Source organism: Gymnoscopelus braueri (genome assembly GCF_963280865.1).
Source record: "Gymnoscopelus braueri genome assembly, chromosome: 23".
Classification (NCBI taxonomy): Eukaryota; Metazoa; Chordata; class Actinopteri; order Myctophiformes; family Myctophidae; genus Gymnoscopelus; species Gymnoscopelus braueri.
The window spans coordinates 14,466,680-14,487,698 of NC_137625.1; the positions used below are offsets into that span (position 1 = coordinate 14,466,680).

General features: G+C 43.9%; 1 protein-coding gene across 1 annotated transcript in view; it reads left to right on the plus strand.

Moving 5' to 3' along the window:
* The window catches only part of wnk1b (WNK lysine deficient protein kinase 1b), a 126,337-nt gene that overhangs the window by 83,890 nt on the left and 21,428 nt on the right, over positions 1-21,019 (plus strand). Inside the window, exons 14-24 of the mRNA XM_080421577.1 lie at positions 5,007-5,071; positions 6,709-6,856; positions 7,156-7,272; positions 8,042-8,143; positions 10,038-10,089; positions 13,759-13,884; positions 16,444-17,386; positions 18,155-18,462; positions 18,993-19,054; positions 19,440-19,496; positions 20,723-20,806. Of these exons, the coding sequence (XP_080277703.1) occupies positions 5,007-5,071; positions 6,709-6,856; positions 7,156-7,272; positions 8,042-8,143; positions 10,038-10,089; positions 13,759-13,884; positions 16,444-17,386; positions 18,155-18,462; positions 18,993-19,054; positions 19,440-19,496; positions 20,723-20,806 (2,064 nt within the window). The remainder of the gene's footprint in view (positions 1-5,006; positions 5,072-6,708; positions 6,857-7,155; positions 7,273-8,041; positions 8,144-10,037; positions 10,090-13,758; positions 13,885-16,443; positions 17,387-18,154; positions 18,463-18,992; positions 19,055-19,439; positions 19,497-20,722; positions 20,807-21,019) is intronic.

Below are 21,019 nucleotides of genomic sequence, written 5' to 3' on the forward strand. Positions count from 1 at the left end.
CACTTTCAAAAAAACTTTTGGTGATTTTATCATCTACTCAAGCCTTTGTGAGCCCCCCAGACAGTTTTTAAGTTGCTCGATTCAGTATTTAGATATTTGATATTCATTTTATCAGACACGCCCCCTTCCTATACAAACCCATTGTAACTTCAAACTCCATTTTAACCATGTTAGATTCATCAAAAACACCCGTCCTTGGTTCTGGTGACTCACCCTGCCCTCCTAATGCGTGAGGGGGCCGTGTTTTTCCGAGATTTTTTTTCATGTATTTTATTTTATTTTATTATTGTATTTTATTGTTTTCATTTTCCCCAAAAAATATTAAAAATAAATGAAAAAAGTAATTGAAAAAACACGGCCCCCTCGCGTATTAGGGGGGCGGTATGAGTCACCAGAACCAAGGACGGGTGTTTTTGATGAATCTAGCAACTTAAAAACTGTCTGCGGGGCTCACAAAAGCCTGAGTAGACGATAAAATCACCAAAAGTTTTTTTGAAAGTGAAATATCCCTTTAAGTAAATGTATTTAGTTACTTTCCACCACTGCTGTTGAAGCAGCAGGTTTAGGTACCTGTAAGCAGGTCCGCTGCCGCCAGTTCGATACCTCGTACACGTGCACAAGTAGGAGGCTTTGTTTGATACAAGTACTAGTAGTTATACTAGTAATAAACACACAGAACAACTTTAGTTGTTAGTAGTTCCCAACCTTTTCTGAGTCAAGGCCCACTTGAAAATCTTGAAAAGTGCACGTGGCCCACCCATCTAATCACTTAACGGCTGCCGCGTTAAGTGGTCAGATGGGTGGGCCACGTGCACTTTCAGAGCATGTTAATTCTAATGATCAATCAATCGATTGTGTTACCGCTTGGATCAATGGAACTGCCCTAGTATACTTTAAGCTCCTAGTTTTCGGTATCACAATTTTTTATATTAACTCTTTGACTGCCACGAAATAGCACATTCTTTGCCAGGCCACTACCAGCGATTTTCGAGTGTTTTTACTAATCTTTGAAAAATCATGGAATACTTCCTGTGATCGCCGTGCTCACGGCGATCGCCTCATTACGCGCACGGGGGTCTCGTAGAATCGGGGGGGGGGGGAATGCGTCCGGTCGCGGTTAATCCGTTGCATAGTTCTGGCCAGTTGAATGTGGCTTGTTTTTGTAAAAAAAACAACAAGAACGGAGATCAAACCATTTTTCCACAACGAATAAACGGGAAGTAAACAAGCAGTTTTACAAAAAAAATTACGTCATGTCCGGGTCTATCCTTTTTTGACAGGTAAGGCATCATTCATAGGTTAGCGAACAGTGCCATCTGGTGGAAAACCACTGAAAACACAACATCTCGTCGAACTCGTCAGTGGCAGGCTGCGCCTTAGCAGAAACTACGAGAAATCTCGTCAGTGGCATGCAAAGAGTTCATGTTATATTATTGTATATATCTTAGTATTTTGCCAACTATGTGGGGCCCCACTTGCAATATCCTCACGGCTCACCTGCTATAAACACTGACATCACTCCTTCCTCTCTTCCTCTCCAACTTCTCCGTCTTTCACTCTCTCCATCTCTCCTTTATCTCTTCCTGTACTCTTCTTCCTTCCCTTTCTGTCTCACCTCTATCTAACCCCTCCCCCCCACCTGCTTTCAGCACAGTGTAACTCCGCCCACCTCTGCCGTTGCTTTGGCGACCTTCCCTCCTCCTCCACTGCCCTCCCTTCCCATCGCCACGGCGACGGAGGGCGTGGTTTCCTCTCCGCCCTCTCCTCTTCCCGTGGGGGCAGGGCCTCCTGCTCTCACCTCCCCTCCTCCTCCTCTTCTTGTGCCCGCCCCCGCTGCTCCGCCATTGGCCACCGTGGTGCCAATCATCAGTGTAATCTCCGCCCCCTCTGATCCTGCCGTGGAAGCCCCGGCCCAGGTACTGGTGATGGACGGTCCAAACCATCCAATCGTGTGCCATGTCCCGCCCCTTTTACCTCCATGGTCCCACCCTCTAATCCTGGTCATGTAGAGAGCACTGGTTCTCAAAGTGGGGTCCGGGGACCCCCAGGGGTCCTTGGGGGGGTTCCAGGGGGTCCCCAGCAAAATGTGTTAATATAGCATCACAATAATTTTAACCTTTTACTTTGGCTATTCAAAAATAGCAGATCTACAAGCTCATAGCGCAGCACAGAGTGCCGCGCTATGAGCTGTATATATATATTTTTTAATATATATATATATATATGAGCAAGATATTTCAAATGTTTTTTAGAAAATAGCGCATCTCACATTGTGAGATGACACATAGTGAGGTTGTAGATTAGCTTCTTTTTTTTAATAGTCAAAGTATAAAATAGCAAATGTGGTTAATCTCATGTTCCCCATTTTGCTGGGGACCCCCTGGAACTCCCTCTAGGACCTCTGTAGGTCCACCGGACCGCACTTTGAGAACCACTGATGTAGAGCATGTGGTTGACCACTGACATGTTGTTGTTGTCATCATTCAACTCTATCAGACTAGAGATACAGAGGGCTAAATGTTATTGTGTGCCGTTTCCAGACACTTTACACTTTATTAAACAATTCTCCATTTAGTAATCTATTGCATTATGTCTCTGTTTCTGGTGGGTTGAATTTGCAATGAAAATAGATAAATCATCAGAATGAACTAGCTTAGCATGCCTTGCCTTGACGTCACTGTTTCTGTGTGTGTGCCTGAAACCAGTGTCCATTAACTCATTAAAACCAGGAACACATCTGTGTTTATTTTTAGATTTATTTGGCTATTATATTATTATAAAATAGCAGCTATACAAGCTCATAGCTTGTAGATCAGCTTTTTTTTAAAAATCAAATCTTTGCTTCTGGGGATTCTACAAATGTCTTCTAAATCCTAACAGTTTTCTGAAAAACGTATTTTCCTTGACACAGAAGCAATGATTTGAGGTGCAAATGTTCCCTTTAAAAAATAAAAATCAAATATTTGCACAAAATAATGGTCAAGATTTTTCAATACAAGCTCATAGCGCGGCACTCTGTGCCGCGCTATGAGCTTGTATATCTGCTATTTTTGAATAGCCAACGTATAAAATATGGATAAAGTGGTTACACGGATGCGTTGCCGGTTTGAACGGGTTAACTTTGACTGAAGGTCAGTAGCAGTCTAATGGAGCCTTTGGGTTTTAGAGTTCCATTGAGGGCTGTGGTGTTTTGGAGGTCTATAGCGGTCTATAGAGGTCAAATCTAAAATGCCAGAGATGCATGCGTCTTAATGGGTTAAGACATTAGCATGTTTATGCACTCTTTATGGAATTTCTGCTCATTGCTCGTGCCAATGTCCAGTAACTGTTCCATTGGTATTTGGTACAGTGTGGTGTGGTGTTTCTCGTGCCCGTTGAATGCAACATTAAGCTGCTTTGTTTCTGTATTGCTATCACTTCATCTCTGTCACCATTACAAAATTAAGTTGACGATTAACGGTCACTCAAATAATTGCGATTAACGATTTAATTGTGTGATTGGCCATTGAACATTGTAACATTATGAATACATGTTTTATTTCTGTTTGCCATTTAGGCTTCGTAATAAAAAATTCCACAGGGCAGAAATAACAAATAACTTAAATATACAAAGAAATCATTGACATATATAATAATTTTATACACGTAAAAAAATAAAAATAGCTGATCTACAAGCTTACAACGTGCCACATAGTGACGCGTCGCGTTGTAAGCTTGTAGATCTGCTATTTCTGTTTTGTTTTGTTTTTTCGGAAACGTGTGAAAATTCTTCAACATGGAAACGATTATAACGATTATGCTAAAATAATTGCAATTAGACGAGTATGTAATAATTTTGACAGGCCTATCTCCACCTACCCATTTTGCATAATGTAACTGTCTTCTACTAGATCTACTAGATCTGCTATTCTCTCCAGCCGAAAATAGCAGATCTACAAGCTCACAACGTCGCATTGAGCTTGTTAGTCTCACGCAGCCAGTCGATCAGAGATCTCCGCCTACCGATATGTCTGGTGACATCTACATTCAGTGAATGGGCTGAAACGGGTTAATTTGTGTACATTTTTTACAGTAAATGTTGATGTGGTTATAGTCTTTTGAATAAGATTCCATTTAGTTTTTGTCATATTTTAGTCATCCGAAATGTTTTAGTTTTCAGTCTAGTTTTACTTGACTAAATACCATAAGATTTTAGTCAACAAAATCTACAGTTGATTTAGTCGTGCCTTGATGTAATGATACTTGTGTAATGCATGATTTATACAGTTTTTATTTGGTTTCGTCAGTAAAAAAAGGTAGTCGACGAACATCTTTCGTCACACGAAATTAACACTGGTGGAAACAGTTTGGGGGGGACGGGGGACAGCGTTGTAGAACCAATGCAAAGAGTTTCGGGTGGTCCTTAACCCATAATGTACTCACCCCTGTGCCAGCAATTTGCGTGTTTCTTTTTTTTTTTCTTTTCTTTTTTTTTTTCATTCAAATAAATGTTCTGGCTGCGGTTTTAAACACATACGACAGATCTACCAGCAGAGAGCAGCAAATAGACACCTTGATCACTCGCTGACTCGCTCAATCCCCCCCAAACAGGCTCAAACAGTCAATACGTCAGAACCGGATGTGACGTTTTCGACAATCGCTGATCGGGCTTAAGTACGATGTGATACACGACGACGATGACTGTTCGTCACCCAGACTTAAGAAAATAGAAATGGAGCTCTCCGTTCGTTTTTTATACGCTTTATAAGCTTGTAGATCTGCTATTTTTTAATAGCCCAAAGAAATCTTAAAATGACACAGATGCGTTCCCGGTCGTAAAGGGTTTTCAAAGCAGTTTTTACCGCTTTTCTCTGGCGTCCATCAGCCCATTCATTGAATTTAGATTCCTCCAGCTGTATCGGTAGAAGGAGATCTCTGATCGTCTGGCTACGCAAGACTAATATGGACACTAAGGGTTCATGTGGTTAATGAAGATAAATGACGATGTATGTGTATGTGTGTTACAGCCGGTCTCTCAGCCGACAGACCAGTTTCAGCTACTGCTGCCTCCAGTCTCCTCAGCTTTGGAGAGGTAACACACACACACACACACACACACACACACACACACACACACACACACACACACACACACACACACACACACACACACACACCAGCTCAGAAGGCACTCTCTGTGTACACAACCTCACACTCCAGTCTCAGTCCAAACAGAGTAACTGTAAACCTAAACGTACAGAGCTTTCTCTCTCCGCTCCCAGAGCGCGTGTGTGTGTGTGTGTGTGTGTGTGTGTGTGTGCATAGAGGGCAACAGGATTAGCTCACCTAGATATGCACCACCACTGCCCATGGCTAATTACCTTGACCTAATTAACTGACCAGCTGCACGTGCGCCTGTGAGTTGGCAGACCCACCCCCCCGTCTGCCCCGCTCCCCACTCTCGCAGGGCACCTAGACCATGCCCTGCTGCCCCCTCCCCCCCACACACACACACACACACAGACACACTGTGTGTGTGTGTGTGTGTGTGTGTGTGTGTGTGTGTGTGTGTGTGTGTGTGTGTGTGTGTGTGTGTGTGTGTGTGTGTGTGTGTGTGTGTGTGTGTGTGTGTGTGTCCATATTCCACCAAAGTCTGAAAACACACCTCTTTCACCAGTGGTGTAAAGTAACTAAGTACTGTACTTAAGTACAGTTTTAAGGTATTTTTACTTTATTGGAGTATTTCCAATTTTCTGTACTTTTACTTCTACTCCTACAATTATTCGAAAACTTTAGTGACTAGTTACTTTGTAGATTTTTATTATTATTACAACACATACATTAACCACTTCAGCCCTACGGTATATATATTTTGGGCAGACGATCTACAAGCTCAGAATGCGTCGCATTCTGAGCTTGTATCTGCTTTTTTCTTTTTAAACTTGTGAAATGTGACATTCTGCATAATGAGTACTTTTACTTTTGATTCTTTAAGTACATTTTTATGCCAATACTTTTGTACTTTTACTCAAGTCAATTTTGAATTCCGGACTTTTAATGGAGTATTTCTACATTGCAGTATTGATACTTTTAAAAACACGGTCTGGACCGTGTTTTTACAGAGTAGCGCATTGGTGCCGAACACGGTCCAGACTGTGAAATATGTCTTTTTGTGACCATTGTGATCTTGAGAAGGATCGGCCAGATAGATCACCGGAAACAAAAACATGGCTCCCATCCACTTCCTGTCTATTTCCTTCTTTAAAACGCCTATATCTCCGAATCTGTTTCCGGTGGGGAAAACCGGTCATGTGCGATGCGCGATCCCCCCCCATTGTAACTCGCGAGTGAAATGTTATCGTTCCAGGCTGTAGCCAGGGTCATCGCGCTACATGAATGGATGCTTTTTTTACATGGATTTGCTCCTCGTGGAGTTTAGAGCTTTAAACATCAAAGCGCAGTCAATGGGGAGAATGCTGGCACCCAACGTAAGTTGTTATGAAAAAATGCTGGCACCCAATGTGTTAAGTACAACATTTGAGTACTTTTTCCACCACTGTCTTTCACTCTGTCTCTGGAAATACTCCAGTAAAGTAAAAGTACCTCAAACCTGTACTTAAGTACAGTACGTAAGTAAATATACTGGTTACTTTCCTCCACTGGCCTTTATCTCTCTGGATAAGACTGTGTGCCTAAATGTTGTTTGTGTGCGTGTGCGTTGTGTGTTAGTTGTCAGTCAGAGTGTTCAGGTCAGAGTGACAGCACGGAGACCGGAGGTCGACATGAAGGTCGTTCGGTGAAGAGACAGCAGAGGCGGTCCGTACGAAGTCGATCCAGACAGGATAGAACCGGCCGGGCTAAACTCAACGTACTGAACGTAAGCACGCATACACACACACACACACACACACACACACACACACACACACACACACACACACACACACACACACACACACACACACACACACACACACACACGTAACTTGTTGCTGTGCAGTAGGGATATTGAGTTTGTTCTGATAATGTTTTTGTGTGTGTACTGTGTGTGTGTGTGTGTGTGTGTGTGTGTGTGTGTGTGTGTGTGTGTGTGTGTGTGTGTGTGTGTGTGTGTGTGTGTGTGTGTGTGTGTGTGTGTGTGTGTGTGTGTGTGTGTGTGTGTGTGTGTGTGTGTAGATATCTAACATAGGTGACAGAGTGGCAGAATGTCAGTTGGAGACCCACAACAGGAAGATGGTGACCTTTAGGTTTGACCTGGATGGAGATAACCCTGAAGAGATAGCGCACATCATGGTACCTGTCTGTCTGTCTGTCTGTCTGTCTCTCTCTCTCTCTGACTGTCATGTTAACACATTGAGTGCCAGGTACTATGCATCCACATCATCCTCAGAGTGCCAGTGTTTTTTTACCATGTTTTGACGACCTTTGGAGAGCCGTAGAAGCCACGAGGTGCACGCGGATGTAAACAAAAAAGGGTCTCGTCTATCCACTGGAACAAAAACATGTATACCGCGATCGGCCATTTAGCTAATATCGCCTGTTGAAAATGACTTGTTTTCACCAAAAAAATGAATCCGATCTAGAAGTGTTTTTTCTACAAATCCTAATATAGGAATGTGACGGAAGTGATGTTTTTTGGGATGACGTCACATCCGTCCATTCCTTCTAGCAGAGTCGAGGGATCATTCTATAAGTTGCGTTAGAGAGCCCTCTTGTGGAAAGTTTTCTAAATCCTAACAGTTTTTTGAAAAAAAGAAAAAAAAGAAAATCAAGATTTTTCAAAAATAGCAGTTCTACAAGCTCATAGCGCGGCACTCGGTGCCGCGCTATGAGCTTGTATATCTGCTATTTTTGAATAGCCAAAGAACTCTAAAGTGACACAGATGCGTTCCAGGTCTTAATGGGTTAAATGTGTTTTCGTACTCTGTGTGTGTGTGTGTGTGTGTGTGTGTGTGTGTGTGTGTGTGTGTGTGTGTGTGTGTGTGTGTGTGTGTGTGTGTGTGTGTGTGTGTGTGTGTGTGTGTGTGTGTGTGTGTGTGTGTGTGTGTGTGTGTGTGTATAGGTGGAGAGTGAGTTCATCTTGGAGAGTGAAAGAGAGTCGTTTATTGAGCAGGTCAGAGAGGTGATCGATACCGCAGAGGAGAGGAGAGATACACACGGACAGGTAACACACACACATCACTTACTTATGTTCAGGAAAAGCAACAACAAAAAAAACAGCAAAACTGTTAGATAAAAGCAATGAGCCACTGGAGATCGCAGCTTACCGAGTATTTTATCATCTGAGAGGCGTAGTGAGGCACGACGTGCCAGCGAGCACTCCGACCCTCTCAGCCATTATAACATAAAACTGAGACCTCGCGTGGCTTATTGCTTCTCTAAAACGGTTACAAATATGGCAACATGAAAATCCTAGACATATCCCAGTTAAAACAGTTCTTAATAATTCACTACAAGAGCAACTTCTAAGGCACGGTGGCGCAGTCTGTAGCACTGTCACCTCACAGCTAGAAGGCCCTGGGTTTGATTCCCGCCGGGGACACTGTGGGCGCTGGGGGGGAGCGTTCTCTCCTCCGCGTCATCAGTGCCCATACCCTAGGTGGGGTTGGCGAAAGGGCCTACTCTGTGTGGAGTTTGTATGTTCTCCCCATGGCCCCTAGGGTAGGTACCCTCACAAAAAACATGCAGTAATCCTGGTGTCTATACTGAGGAAGGAACTGGTTGGAATAACGTGTTCCTTCCACGCGCTACGTAGCACCCAGGATTAAATTGGCAGGCACTGGCTGAAACAATGGGTTACAAAAAAAAAAAACATGGTATAGAAACTGTAGGTCGCTGTGTCTTATAATTGCTTAAACCCAGGAATGTTTATATAATCTTACAGAACATGGAACATATGACATTAACTAATAATTCAATTAATCTACAATTCTATTCTTTACTATGTAAAAACAAACATAGTCTCTCCTTCGCTCCTTTCCTTTCTTTCCTCTTCCCTCCCTTCCATGTTTCCTTCTTTCCTTCTACGCATCCTTCCTCCCTCCTTCTCTGCTGTCCTTCCTGCCTTCATTCTATTAATAAATTATGATTTATCTGAATAAAACCAAATACACTTGATAGTGGAAAGGGCAGAGGGCAGACAGACTAAGTGTCTGCCTCTCAGATACATGTGTGTGTGCAACAGTGACTCTGCAAAGTCTAATTAAAAACATGTCATGCCACTGACCGGAAGGAAAACACAGAGTAAGGAGCGCACACCTGTGTTGATGAGGTGCTGGCCACGGCAGATAATAATATAGACAAGGATGAGGCCGCACAGCTCTTAGCCACGATGCAGAAAGTTTTATTAGAATGAAATGAAACCAACGTTTCGACAATACAGTCTCTTCCTCAGGGTTTGCCACTGACCGGAGACATGGTCAGAAAAAGCTGAACTCTCACCCACTCCTGCTCAGATAACGTAATATCATACCTGGAGCTATCTCATTGCAACAGGATACTGACCAGCACAAAATAGATTCGGACATTGGGACATCCCAGTCTAAAGGCAACAATGCTACTTTTAGAAAGAGACCTGGCAAGATGAGACAGGGTTTCCCTGCTTGACCAGTGATTGTGACATAGACTTGGAAAGGTCAAAACTCTCAAATGGTTCAACTGTTCTACTAATAACGTTAATGAATGTACTTGGATTACACTGGCTGTCATGTGACTGTCATGTATAAAGACACCCTGACTCCTGTAAAATCCTTATCAGACCAGCCGCGGTATCGCTTGTGTTATTGGCTCATGCAATGGCTGACTATTGGAAGAAACTGACATAAATATAACACGTCGTTGTTCTGTCGATTACTTTTATTAATAAGTAACAATTCCTCTCTCTCTTCCGTCATTTCTTCGTTCTACTCATAGTTTCCTCCTCCCGCCCTCCATTATTCCCTCCTTCCCTTCCTCTTCCCACCATCCTTCCTCTCCTAAACTCTCCTTCATCTCAATCAGACCATAAACAACCACACTGGTCCACACCCTGACATCTCCTTTCTGATTGGTCTTTGCAGATGTCAGGTGACTTGGAGCAGCAGATTCCTGTCATATCTACTCCAATGCCAGGTGAACACACGCACACGCACACGCACACGCACACGCACACGCACACGCACACGCACACACACATTAACACATTGACTGCCAGAATTATTTCAGATTTTTTATCTGTTTTATGCCAGAGATTTTTCATTGAAAAAAAAAGTACTCAGAAGCCGAGATACAGAATTTTTAAGTTTTAAGTTAACAAGGAAGTGGATAGGAGTCTAAATCTTCAAAAAATCATATCTCCTTGGTCTTTGGGTCAAAAAAAAAAATGTATTTTTTTAAATTAATTTTTTCAAAAAACGCATATATGCGTTCTTGGCAAGCAAGTGATGGATTCTAAAGAACGCAAAGAACGCATATATGCGTTCTTGGCAGGCAATGTGTTAACATTCCGTTTCGTTTTTGTGCCATGCAAGACCCTGAACTAGAAGGTGGAGGCTAGCTTTGCCAGCTGTACTGTAGCAGTGTGTGTGTGGCAGCAATTGAAAAGCACAGATCCAGTGTAGGAGGCATGATATTTTTTATGAGGGTACCATTAACACATTGGGTGCCAAAACCGTATATATACGGTTTTGCGCATACTAACGTTGAGTGCCAAAACCGTATATATACGGTTTTTGAAAAAAAAAAAAAAAAAATTACTTTTTTTTTTTTTTTTTTTTTTTTAATTTTTTTTTTTTTTTTCCTTCACAGCAACAGGAAATATCACTCCTACAAGATTTAGACTCCAATCCACCTCCTGGTTAACTTATGACTTCAAAAACCTGTATCTCGGCTCCTGTGCACTTTTTTTTTTTACAATGTTAATTTAACTTTTTTGAACTGGCTGCAACTATGGAATGGATTTCCGAATGTTTTAAATTTTTTCCCCCCGATTGTACGAGACCTGTATGTGTGTAATGAGGGGATCACCGTGAGGACGGTGATCACTGAAATTTTTTTGTGACTACTTGAAAAAGGTTCAAAATGTTTAAAAAGTCCTGGCACTCAAAGTATAATATTTTAATAAACCTCTGGCACCCAATGTGTTAAAAGTACCCTCACGTACTGCATCACAGCTTGGTATGGAAATTGTACTGTTTTGGAGCGGACATCACTGCAGAGGGTGGTGAAAACTGCTCAGCGCAGCATACAGTAGGTTCTTCACTGCCATCAATCGAGTCTATCTACAAACAACGCTGTCAGTCTAAGGCCCTTAGTATCATCAAGGATGCCTCCCACCCCAACAATAGACCGCTCCGCCCCCTCCGTTCACAGAGGCCAAAGGGCTACAGATGTCTCAAGACCTCAACCACCAGATCCAGGAACAGCTTTTTCCCCTCAGTTATTATGCTACATTGTTACAAATGAACTCCTCACTGTACATACACTGGCTTTTTGTATTGTTTATCTCTTAGTACCTATGCTGCTATATTAACACCTATGCATTAGGTCGCTCCTTTTGCATTGGATTGATGCCATCAAGAACATTTCGTTGTGTTCAATGAAAAATGTAATCATCCATCCATGATCTATACATGCAACACGATTCTGCCAAGACCCGCTGAGGACACGCTTTGATTGGCCTTCTTAACACATAAGCTGCCATGGACGCAGATCTGCGTCCTATTAACTCATTCACTGCCAGAACTTTTTTATTTTTGCGTTTGACAAACTGCCAGAGATTTTTCATTGAAAAAAAAAGTACTCAGGAGCCAAGATACAAAATGTTTAAGTTTTAAGTTAACAATGAAGTGGATGGGAGTCTAGATCTTCAAAAAATCATATCTCCTTGGTCTTTGGGTTAAAAAAAAAAAAGAAAAAAAGAAGAGAAAAATCTCTCCTCTCATCTTTTTATTTATTTTTTATTAAAAGTCGTTTTAGTCGTTCTTGGCAGTCAGGGCTTAAAGGACAAAAGTCGTTTTAGTCGTTCTAGGCAGGGAATGAGTTAAATAAAACAGTGGGCTGCCAGAATAATCTAGAACGCAGATCTGCGTCCTAATGTTTAATTTGGTTAACCTCACACAAACGTAACATTATTTTGCGGGAAATGTTTTTGGAAAAAGAATAAAGGGGCGTTCGTAGCGGCAATCGAACGCCTGGCTTTCAGTTCAACAGACATGCAGCCGTACCCAGTGAGGCCTGGGCCGTAACGTGACGGTCCAGGCACCCTAGGCTGTAATGCCAGCCTGACAGCGTGTCCGCAGGGTCTCCCGTTCCCGACGACCTTTGCTGCTGACCCCCCCATCTCTCTCCCTATTTCCTGTCAGCCTACTTTCCCTATCCCTCTCTAAATAAAGGCATAAAAAGCCCCCCAAAAAATATATATATATATATGAAAAAAAACGTACCCAGTGAGCCGCCAAGGTCGCTGGGAGAATGGAATTTTGGATGCTATTTTAACCTGGCCACACCCCTCCTTGGGGGGGGTAGGCTTTCTGGTTATAGGTGCCAGGAAGCCAATTAGAGGTAGGTAGGGGCGGGTCTTCCCTGAAAACCGTTGCAGTTCATTATCACGCGTGAAGGAGGGAGCCATATTTAAATGGACCGCCTTGTTGTGGGAATGAACTGTGAGTGGAGTGTAGGAAAGTGTGGCTGACTTGGTAAAAAATCAACAGAGCTGTGATTGGTGTGCAGAAAAGCGTGGCTGATTGAAAACAATCAGCAGACTGACAGCTGATTACAGCTGAGGCCCATATGACTCCTGTGACCTGCATTCTCTCTAGGGGGCGCCGATCAGGGTTGCCAGATCTGCTTATTATAATTTGCCTGCAAGATTTTATTTGAAAATAGCCGATCTACAAGCTCACGACGCGTTGTGAGCTTGTAGATCTGCTATTTTCAAATAGCTGATGTATATGTTAAAGCTTTCATGACATTCACTTTTACACCACATTCAAAGTCTTTGTCCTGGTCCTTCAAAAGTGTACAAAAAGTTTTAAGTGAAAATTCCATTCCAGTGATCAATGGCAGGTGTTTTTCTCTCACATTTCTAAAGCCTTTTCAACTGCAATGAAAAAAGAAATCTTTGCCTGCGGGTGTCGCTGGTGAGGGATTTTGCCTGTCAATCATCGCCTTTGCTCCGCCCCCCCCAAAGGAAAGGATAGGGGAGGGGAGGGGCGAGGAGGAGAGTGGGCGGGATTAATCGACTGTGACCTCACTGTCGAAGGGCCAAGCTCAGATTACTTTTCAGCCTAATTATTCAGAAAACCCCAGACCACAGAAAATCCACTGAATGTTCTAAGTTCAGGTTTTTTGGGTGTAATTGAGGTCATAAAACCCCAAATAAAACATTGAAAATAAAAAAAGTGAAAATGAATGTCATGATACCTTTAAAGTGCTCATGTGGCCCATAGTCGCTTCTTTTGGGCTGGTTTTCCTAGACCTGGTTGCTTGTTTCTCTCACAGAATCTGGCAACACTGGCGCCGATAGCCGTGTGGTTAAGTTGCGTACCACATAGGCTCTGATGCTTGATAGCGAGTCCCAGGTTTGATTACCGATCCTGGCGGACTTTTGCTGCATGTCACTCGCCGACTCTCTCTCCGTTTCCTGTCTCTCGTCACTGTGTACTACTAATACTATCAATAAAGGCAGAAAAAGCCCCAAAAGTCTTCTCTCCCCTCAATTCTACTCCTCCCTTTCTGTTTATCGCTCTCTTCGGCTCTCCTACTCACTCTCTTGTCTTTCTCTCCGCCGCCGCTCCACAGACCTGCAGTCTCAAGTAGTTCATTCGGCAGGTCGTCGGTTCATTGTCAGCCCGGTTCCAGAGTCTCGTCTCAGAGAACAGTTCTTCTCTCCTACGTCACCCGTCACTGCCTCTTCTACTGAGACAGGTGAGACTAGTGAAACTAGAGTGTGTGTGTGTGTGTGTGTGTGTGTGTGTGTGTGTGTGTGTGTGTGTGTGTGTGTGTGTGTGTGTGTGTGTGTGTGTGTGTGTGTGTGTGTGTGTGTGTGTGTGTGTCTTAGGATGCATACCTGCCAACATGCACGCATATTGCGTAGCAATGCTTGGTCAAAGTACGCAGGTACGAAATACCTAATCCCCAAACTGCGCAAATTTGGGGATGTGCGGGTTATAATAACACTATATTCGATACTCGATATCAACCAAAATCGCGGGAGTTCAACCGAGTTTCCCTTAACAGGCTGGGGTGGGAGTCTGGGGAAATAGAGTCCCTCCCCCCTCCCTGACCCACGCAGCCGTCTGAGCGAAAACACAGCCTCACTGACCGTAGCGCACTGCAGAGCAGGTAAAGTGGGATGTCCCAGGAGTAGTACCCAAGTACAAACTATTAAAATGTGACTGTAATGTCAAACACGTTCGATAACGTTATGTTGGCTGTACTTGTTCCGTGCATTGTTTGCTAGTCGTTACGAGACTAAAGGCTACAGCGTGTGATAAACAAATAATTGCTGTTACTTCAGCGAGTAACACGACCAGCCTTGGTCCAGCACTTGTCCAAAAACAAAATCTCCTCAATGTCCAACGAAAACACAGAGAGAGATGACAGTACATCTGTCCATAAAAAGAAGCGAGTTCGTGCACACAAGAAGTTCCTCACCAAATATCAAACGCCTAAAATTGACGCACCATGCATTTTGCACCTTGTGCAAAAACTGCAAATATGATGTTGACATCAGCCACTAAGGAGCTTAAAGTAATAGATAAAGATAAACCTTTATTCATCCTCTGAGGTAAATTTGTGTGTCATAGCAGCAACAGTTACAGTAGTGAGATACTGATGAAAACATTTAAATTTGATTAAGCAATATAACTTAACAACATAATATTGTTATTGATAATGGTATCACAATATTTCTATTACTCAAAATGAGAAATTCCGCGCGTGGAAGCGACCTGTGTGACCTGCGCTAAAGCGAGGGAGTGTGGTACTCAAAACATTTCCCCAAGGTTGGCAGGTATGAAGATGTAAGAGTCTGTTTGGTTACATTTGTACACTCTTTAACTCTGTAACTTTGAGTTATAAATTGATGTCAAGATGGTAAGATTCCCCATTTTCCCGGTCCAAATCTAATGACATTATGACTTTGATTTGAAATGACGTCATATGATAATTTGTTAAATCCTGTTTGTGTTCTTGTGACTGACATTAAGTTCAACCGTTACATAAGAGAAACATCTCAATGCTTTTATATAACAGCTCAAACTGTGACTGGTACAACATTAAAGGGATAGTTCACCCCCAAAACTAATTTTCTTCTATGGATTAGTCACCCCAGACCCCATGGAGACTTGAATTCATGGATATGTTTTTGTTTTTGTCGCATTCCTAAGCCAATAATTTGATGACCGGCTGCGGCTCCAGTAGGAGACTCAAAGTGTCAACTTTGAGTCTCCTACCGGAGACATTAGCATCTTTCCGCCGGTCATCAAACTATTGGCTTAGGAATGCGACAAAAACGAAAAAATCTCCATGAATTCAAGGCTTCATGGGGAGTGTAATTGATCGAAAGGTTTTGGGTGAACTATCCCTTTAAGTATGTGTAGTTTTTAATGATCTCTTATTCCTATTCTGGGGTGAACATTTGCCCAGAAATAACAGATCTACAAGCTCACAATCCGTATCGTTATTGAGCAAAGGATATTCTGTGACGTATACGTATATACAGAAGCGCTTCTGTATAGAATGGAAACTGTAGGTCTGTTTGTCGGGTGATGACGACGTCACATATGGTTGGGAACCTATGGAATGACCTGTCCTATACGGTAATTCCAGCTCACAGCCACAGCAATCACGCTGTTTCATAAGTTTTATAACTTATAAAACTAGGAAAAGTACATTAAAAGCGGAACAAACCTGGATCTTTCGTCAAGAACCCAACGAGGAATAAACTTCAACATGTAAGCACCACTTTCTTGGACAAAATGTTGCATGCTCAGGTAAGATATATTATTTCTGTCTCTAGCCAAGTGAAGAGTGCCTGTGAGTTGTGAGTCGGAATTAAAGGTTGTGTATAAAAAGTGAATCGACATTTAAAATACTATGGTTTCCCCGGTAGAAAGTGTTAAACCCCAAGGTAAGAGGGTCGCTATTCTAAGCCAATGAAACGCTCAGAAAAGGCGGTCAAAGTGTCAAAAGGTTAAAATGGGTCAGACATCAGGAGAGACCAGAACACACCAAAAATCTAATCAAATCAAATTATAAGACGGTCTCTCCAATTGCCATTCCAGCAAGTTATGCAAAAAAAAAATCTCGGAAACATTCTGGCACTGTAGTGAAAACACAGCTTGTGAGAAAAAATCGAATGAGTTTATGAGAAAAGCTGAAATGAGATACGATAAGACAAACCTTATTGTTCCCTTTGAAGGAGACTCAGGTAATTGGATAAATGGCAAAAAAACTAAACTTTATATTTTCCTGTGTTTCTAGGTTCTGCTCTGGCGTCATCTCAGACTCCGGTCCAGGGTTTAGGTCTGTCCCAGTCGGCCGGCTCCGTCAGCCTTCAGCAGGCCTTCTCTAAGCTGCTACAGAACCAGTACGACGCTGGTCCCAGTACGGCCCCTCCCTCTATCCCATCAGCCCCGCCCCCTCTACAGGCTCCCTCCACATGCACCGCCCCCGCACCGCCCGCCGGAGCTCCAGCAGCTACGCACAACACTACAGCTGGAGCCGTCGGCTCGAATACCCAACCCCAAGACCCACCTCTCCTTCCCTCCTCCACCTCCTCCTCGACTTCTCTCCCTCCTCCCGGGTCCTCTCCTCCACCCCAGCAGGAGGTGCAGGTCCAAACGGTTCCCGTCCCGCCCCAGGCTTCCACTCAGGCCCAGGGAGCAGCCACTCAGCCTGCCGTTGCCATAGTGACGGCAGCGTCGTCCACCTTGACGACCGCCTCACCACCCCTCACCACTCCCTCGTCCTTGTCTGACACGCCAGTGAGCCAAGGAATCTCTGACCCTCTCTCCATCCCTCCCTCCGTCCTTCCCTCTAACCCTCCCTCCATCCCTGCCTCCTTGCCTAACTCCATTCCTCCCTCTATCACTCCCTCCATCCCTCCTTCCATCCCCACCTCCCTCCCTAACTCCATCCCTACCTCCGTCCCTCCCTCTATCGCTCCCTCCATCCCTACCTCCAGCCCTCCTTCAATCCCTCCCTCCACCTTATCTTCTCCTCCTTCCTCTCTCTCTTCCACTGTCGTCCCCGCCCCCCAGCCGGCTGCTGCTCCTCCCACCTCCTCCACCACCTCCGTGTCATCGGGTCTCCAACCCGCGGGGTCCGCTGCGCCGGTCGTAACGCCAACACCGGTCCACAGTCAGCCTCAGGCCGCGGCCCAGCCTGGACAGACGCACGCACACTGTGCCGAGTGTGATGTCAGGTCAGTACGCCACCCTGTGATTCCAGTTAAATTTTGCCCCCTCCTCGCGGTGTTCAACCGGAAAATCATGCTACAGTATTTCCTGGTTTTAATGTGTAGTGAGAACAAATATTCTGCCCCTGGTGGGTGGAGAAATGGGGAAGAGGGGGACTATGATTGGTTGGACGCTAGTGCATACTAGCAGCAAAGTTTAAGTTTTCTCAACTTTGAAGCTATTCTTCTTGCTGTTGAGCATCCCGATGCTGTGGAGACGCTCATCACCATAGAGTTTGCCAGTGGCGTGCACAGACATTTTGAGGGGCAGGTGCTCAAGTAAAAAAAAGGGCACCTTGTGCGGCCCTTGGAACTGCCGGCTGCCCTAGTAGTGTGATATTTATTACAGGCACATCTTGTACGTCGTAATTGCATATGTATTTGTTTCAATAGCCATATGCTGTCTGATGCAGATATGTAAACTAAAAAAAAGTCTATCTGTGCACGTGCCTGGAGTTTGCATTGCAACTCGATGCTCAATCAGAACATGCCAACGTTGTGATGCTGCCGGTGTAAATTAGGCTTAATATGTTAACCACTGAGATTATTTTTCTGCATAAATCCCAAACCCCTGATGAGGGAAAAAGCATTGAAATGTTGCTATCTCACTTGTGTGTTTTAGGACTACTACAAACTGTAGCGTTCTATTGTAACCTTCCTGAATTGAACTGATGAATCATAACTGAGTAACACCGCCTACATAAAACCATGAATAACAATCTGAATGGTTTCCAGGTGTGACGGCGTGGCCGTGGAGTGTAAAGCAGATGATATCCACATGTTGGACAAAAAGCTCCGCTCTCTCTTCATGGACCTCCCCACCGGGGAAATGCCCGCCTCCGAGCCAGGCACGGGGGCCACCGTGGCGGGCACCTCCTCTCCCCTCGCCCCCTCCTCCTCCTCCACTGTGTCTGTGACTGCATCCACCTCCAACCAAACCACCAGCAACCCCCCTACTCCCCAGCCTCCCACCAGCCTGCCACTGGGAGCCGCTACGCCCAACCAGGGTCCTGGGACACCCGGAGCCACGCCTGCTCCTGTCGGTGGGTTTTGTGTGTGTGTGTGTGTGTGTGTGTGTTAGTCGTTCATGATCGATTCGTTCAAAAGAACTAGTTCTTTGGCGTGAACGTGAACGAACCCTGAACTTCCTGAAGCTTTTAAGTTCACGCTTTTGTTCATGCCGCCCCGTACACAGGACGGGAGGGCGGGCTGTTCCCGTGACAGACAGACAGCGGTGCGGTTGAGTTGGGTTGAGTTGTTTTCACTAGACATGAACGAATAATTTGAACGAATAATTTGAACGGATCATTGCTGTGAACGTGAAATCGTTCGTTCACTGAAATTAACGTTTTTTCCCCCCACCACTAGAGTGTGTGTGTGTGTGTGTGTGTGTGTGTGTGTGTGTGTGTGTGTGTGTGTGTGTGTGTGTGTGTGTGTGTGTGTGTGTGTGTGTGTGTGTGTGTGTGTGTGTGTGTGTGTGTGTGTGTGTGTGTGTGTGTGTGTGTGTGTGTGTGTGTGTGTGTGTGTGTGTTCAGTAACTGATAACGGGTGTGTGTGTGTGTGTGTTTTCCAGGTGTAACAGCCTCACCCTTCAGCCAAACAACTCCATCTAAACCACCCCTCTGTAGAGTACCGGTGAGTCTGTGTACCAAATAGTAGTGTTTGTAGAATGATAATGCTACTGCTGGAATGGTAGTAGGCCTACCACTAGAATAGAATATGAGTAAGTTGATGTCGGCAGGTTTTTGGATTGATACCAGTACGTTGCTTGGTCTCTCTCTCTCCCTTTGCCTCTCTCACTCTCTTTCTCATTTTCTATTTCCCTCAATATCTGTGACTTTCTGTCTCTCCTCCTCACACTTCTGTTTTTCTCTCACTTTCCCTTTGTATCTTCCTCCAATTCATTATTTTTCTCTCTGTCTTTCTCTATCACCACCCACACCTCTCTCTCTCTCTCTCTCTCTCTCTCTCTCTCTCTCTCTCTCTCTCTCTCTCTCTCTCTCTCTCTCTCTCTCTCTAGGCCAACACACCTCCCACAGAGCTCCTGCCCTCTTTGCCTGGGTCAAGTCTTCCACAGGTCTTTGTCTTCTCAGCTCTACTTTTATAACCCTAATCCTAATCTTGTAAATCCTAGTTCTTATCCTCTTATTCCTCTTAATTCACCCTAATCATATTCCTCATTACCCTAACCCCCCTAGTCCTAATCCTCCTCATCATAATCACTAATCCTCCTAATCCTAGTCATCCTAATCATCTTAATCTTAATCATCCTAACCATAACACTAGCCTTGTACAGAGAACAATTACCTTAACCCATTAAGACCTGGAACGCATCTGTGTAACCACTTTATCCATCCAAAAATAGCAGATATACAAGGTCATAGCGCGGCACCGAGTGCCGCGCTATGAGCTTGTAGATCTGCTATTTTTGAAAAATCATGAACGTGCAAATCTTTGAATAAAGAGTTTTTAAAGCGATCATTTTTTACTCAAATCTTTGCTTCTGGGGGGTCCCTGGGACAAAATATTTTGAGATGGGGGTCTGCGGCCAAATACATATAATTTTGGGTGGTCCTTGACATGACAAAGTTTGAGAACCACTGATATTATAGCAACATAATGTTTTTTAAAAAACAGTTTTTAGAATTTAGAAGACATTTGTAGAATATACTGTATATTCAAAGATTTGCAAAAATGCTAATTTGCTAAAAACTCGGTGCCGCGCTATGAGCTTGTATATCTGCAATTTTTTGAATAGCCAAATAAATCGTAAAATGACACAGATGCGTTCCCGGTCTTAATGGGTTAAACTACATCTCCGGTCCTGACAAAAGTACAGAAGATTCAGATAATTTACTGACATTCCAATGGTGTTTTTTATGATGTGTAAATTAAATATCGTGACCTCTGTCCTTCTGAAGCACAGTTAGTTTTGTAGGACACGTGTCTTTTTCTCATTCCAGCTGTTATTTTGCTGTGTCACTGTGTGGTAAACATGCCTGCCATTATCTTATTGGTTCAATGGTTAACATCTGACCAATTGAATTACAGCAGAAGCGTGATTTTCGTTAACAGTGACATAGGCTACAGCTCCTCTGTCTGTCTCTCTCTCTCTCTCTCTCTCTCTCTCTCTCTCTCTCTCTCTCTCTCTCTCTCTCTCTCTCTCTCTCTCTCTCTCTCTCTCTCATAGGCAGACAGACAGACAGACAGTCGGGGTGTACTCTAAATAAGTACTCTGTATTTTGATTTGTGTGTGTGTGCGTGTGTGCGTGTGTGTGTGTGTGTGTGTGTGTGTTTTTTCAGTCACAGCAGCCTCTTGAAGACTTGGACGCCCAACTACGAAGAGCCTTGAGCCCAGAGACCGTTCCTGTTAGCACGCACACACAGGTAAGTGCACACACACACACACATACACATATGGCAGTATTTATTTTTTTAAAGATTTTCTTTGGGGCTTTTTTATGCCTTTATTTAGAGAGGAATAGGGAAAGTAGGCTGACAGGAAATGAGGAGAGAGATGGGGGGGCGGTGTGACACGCAGCAAAGGTTGTTGGGAACAGGAGTCGAACCCGCGACACGATGTCAGGCTGGCATTGCAGC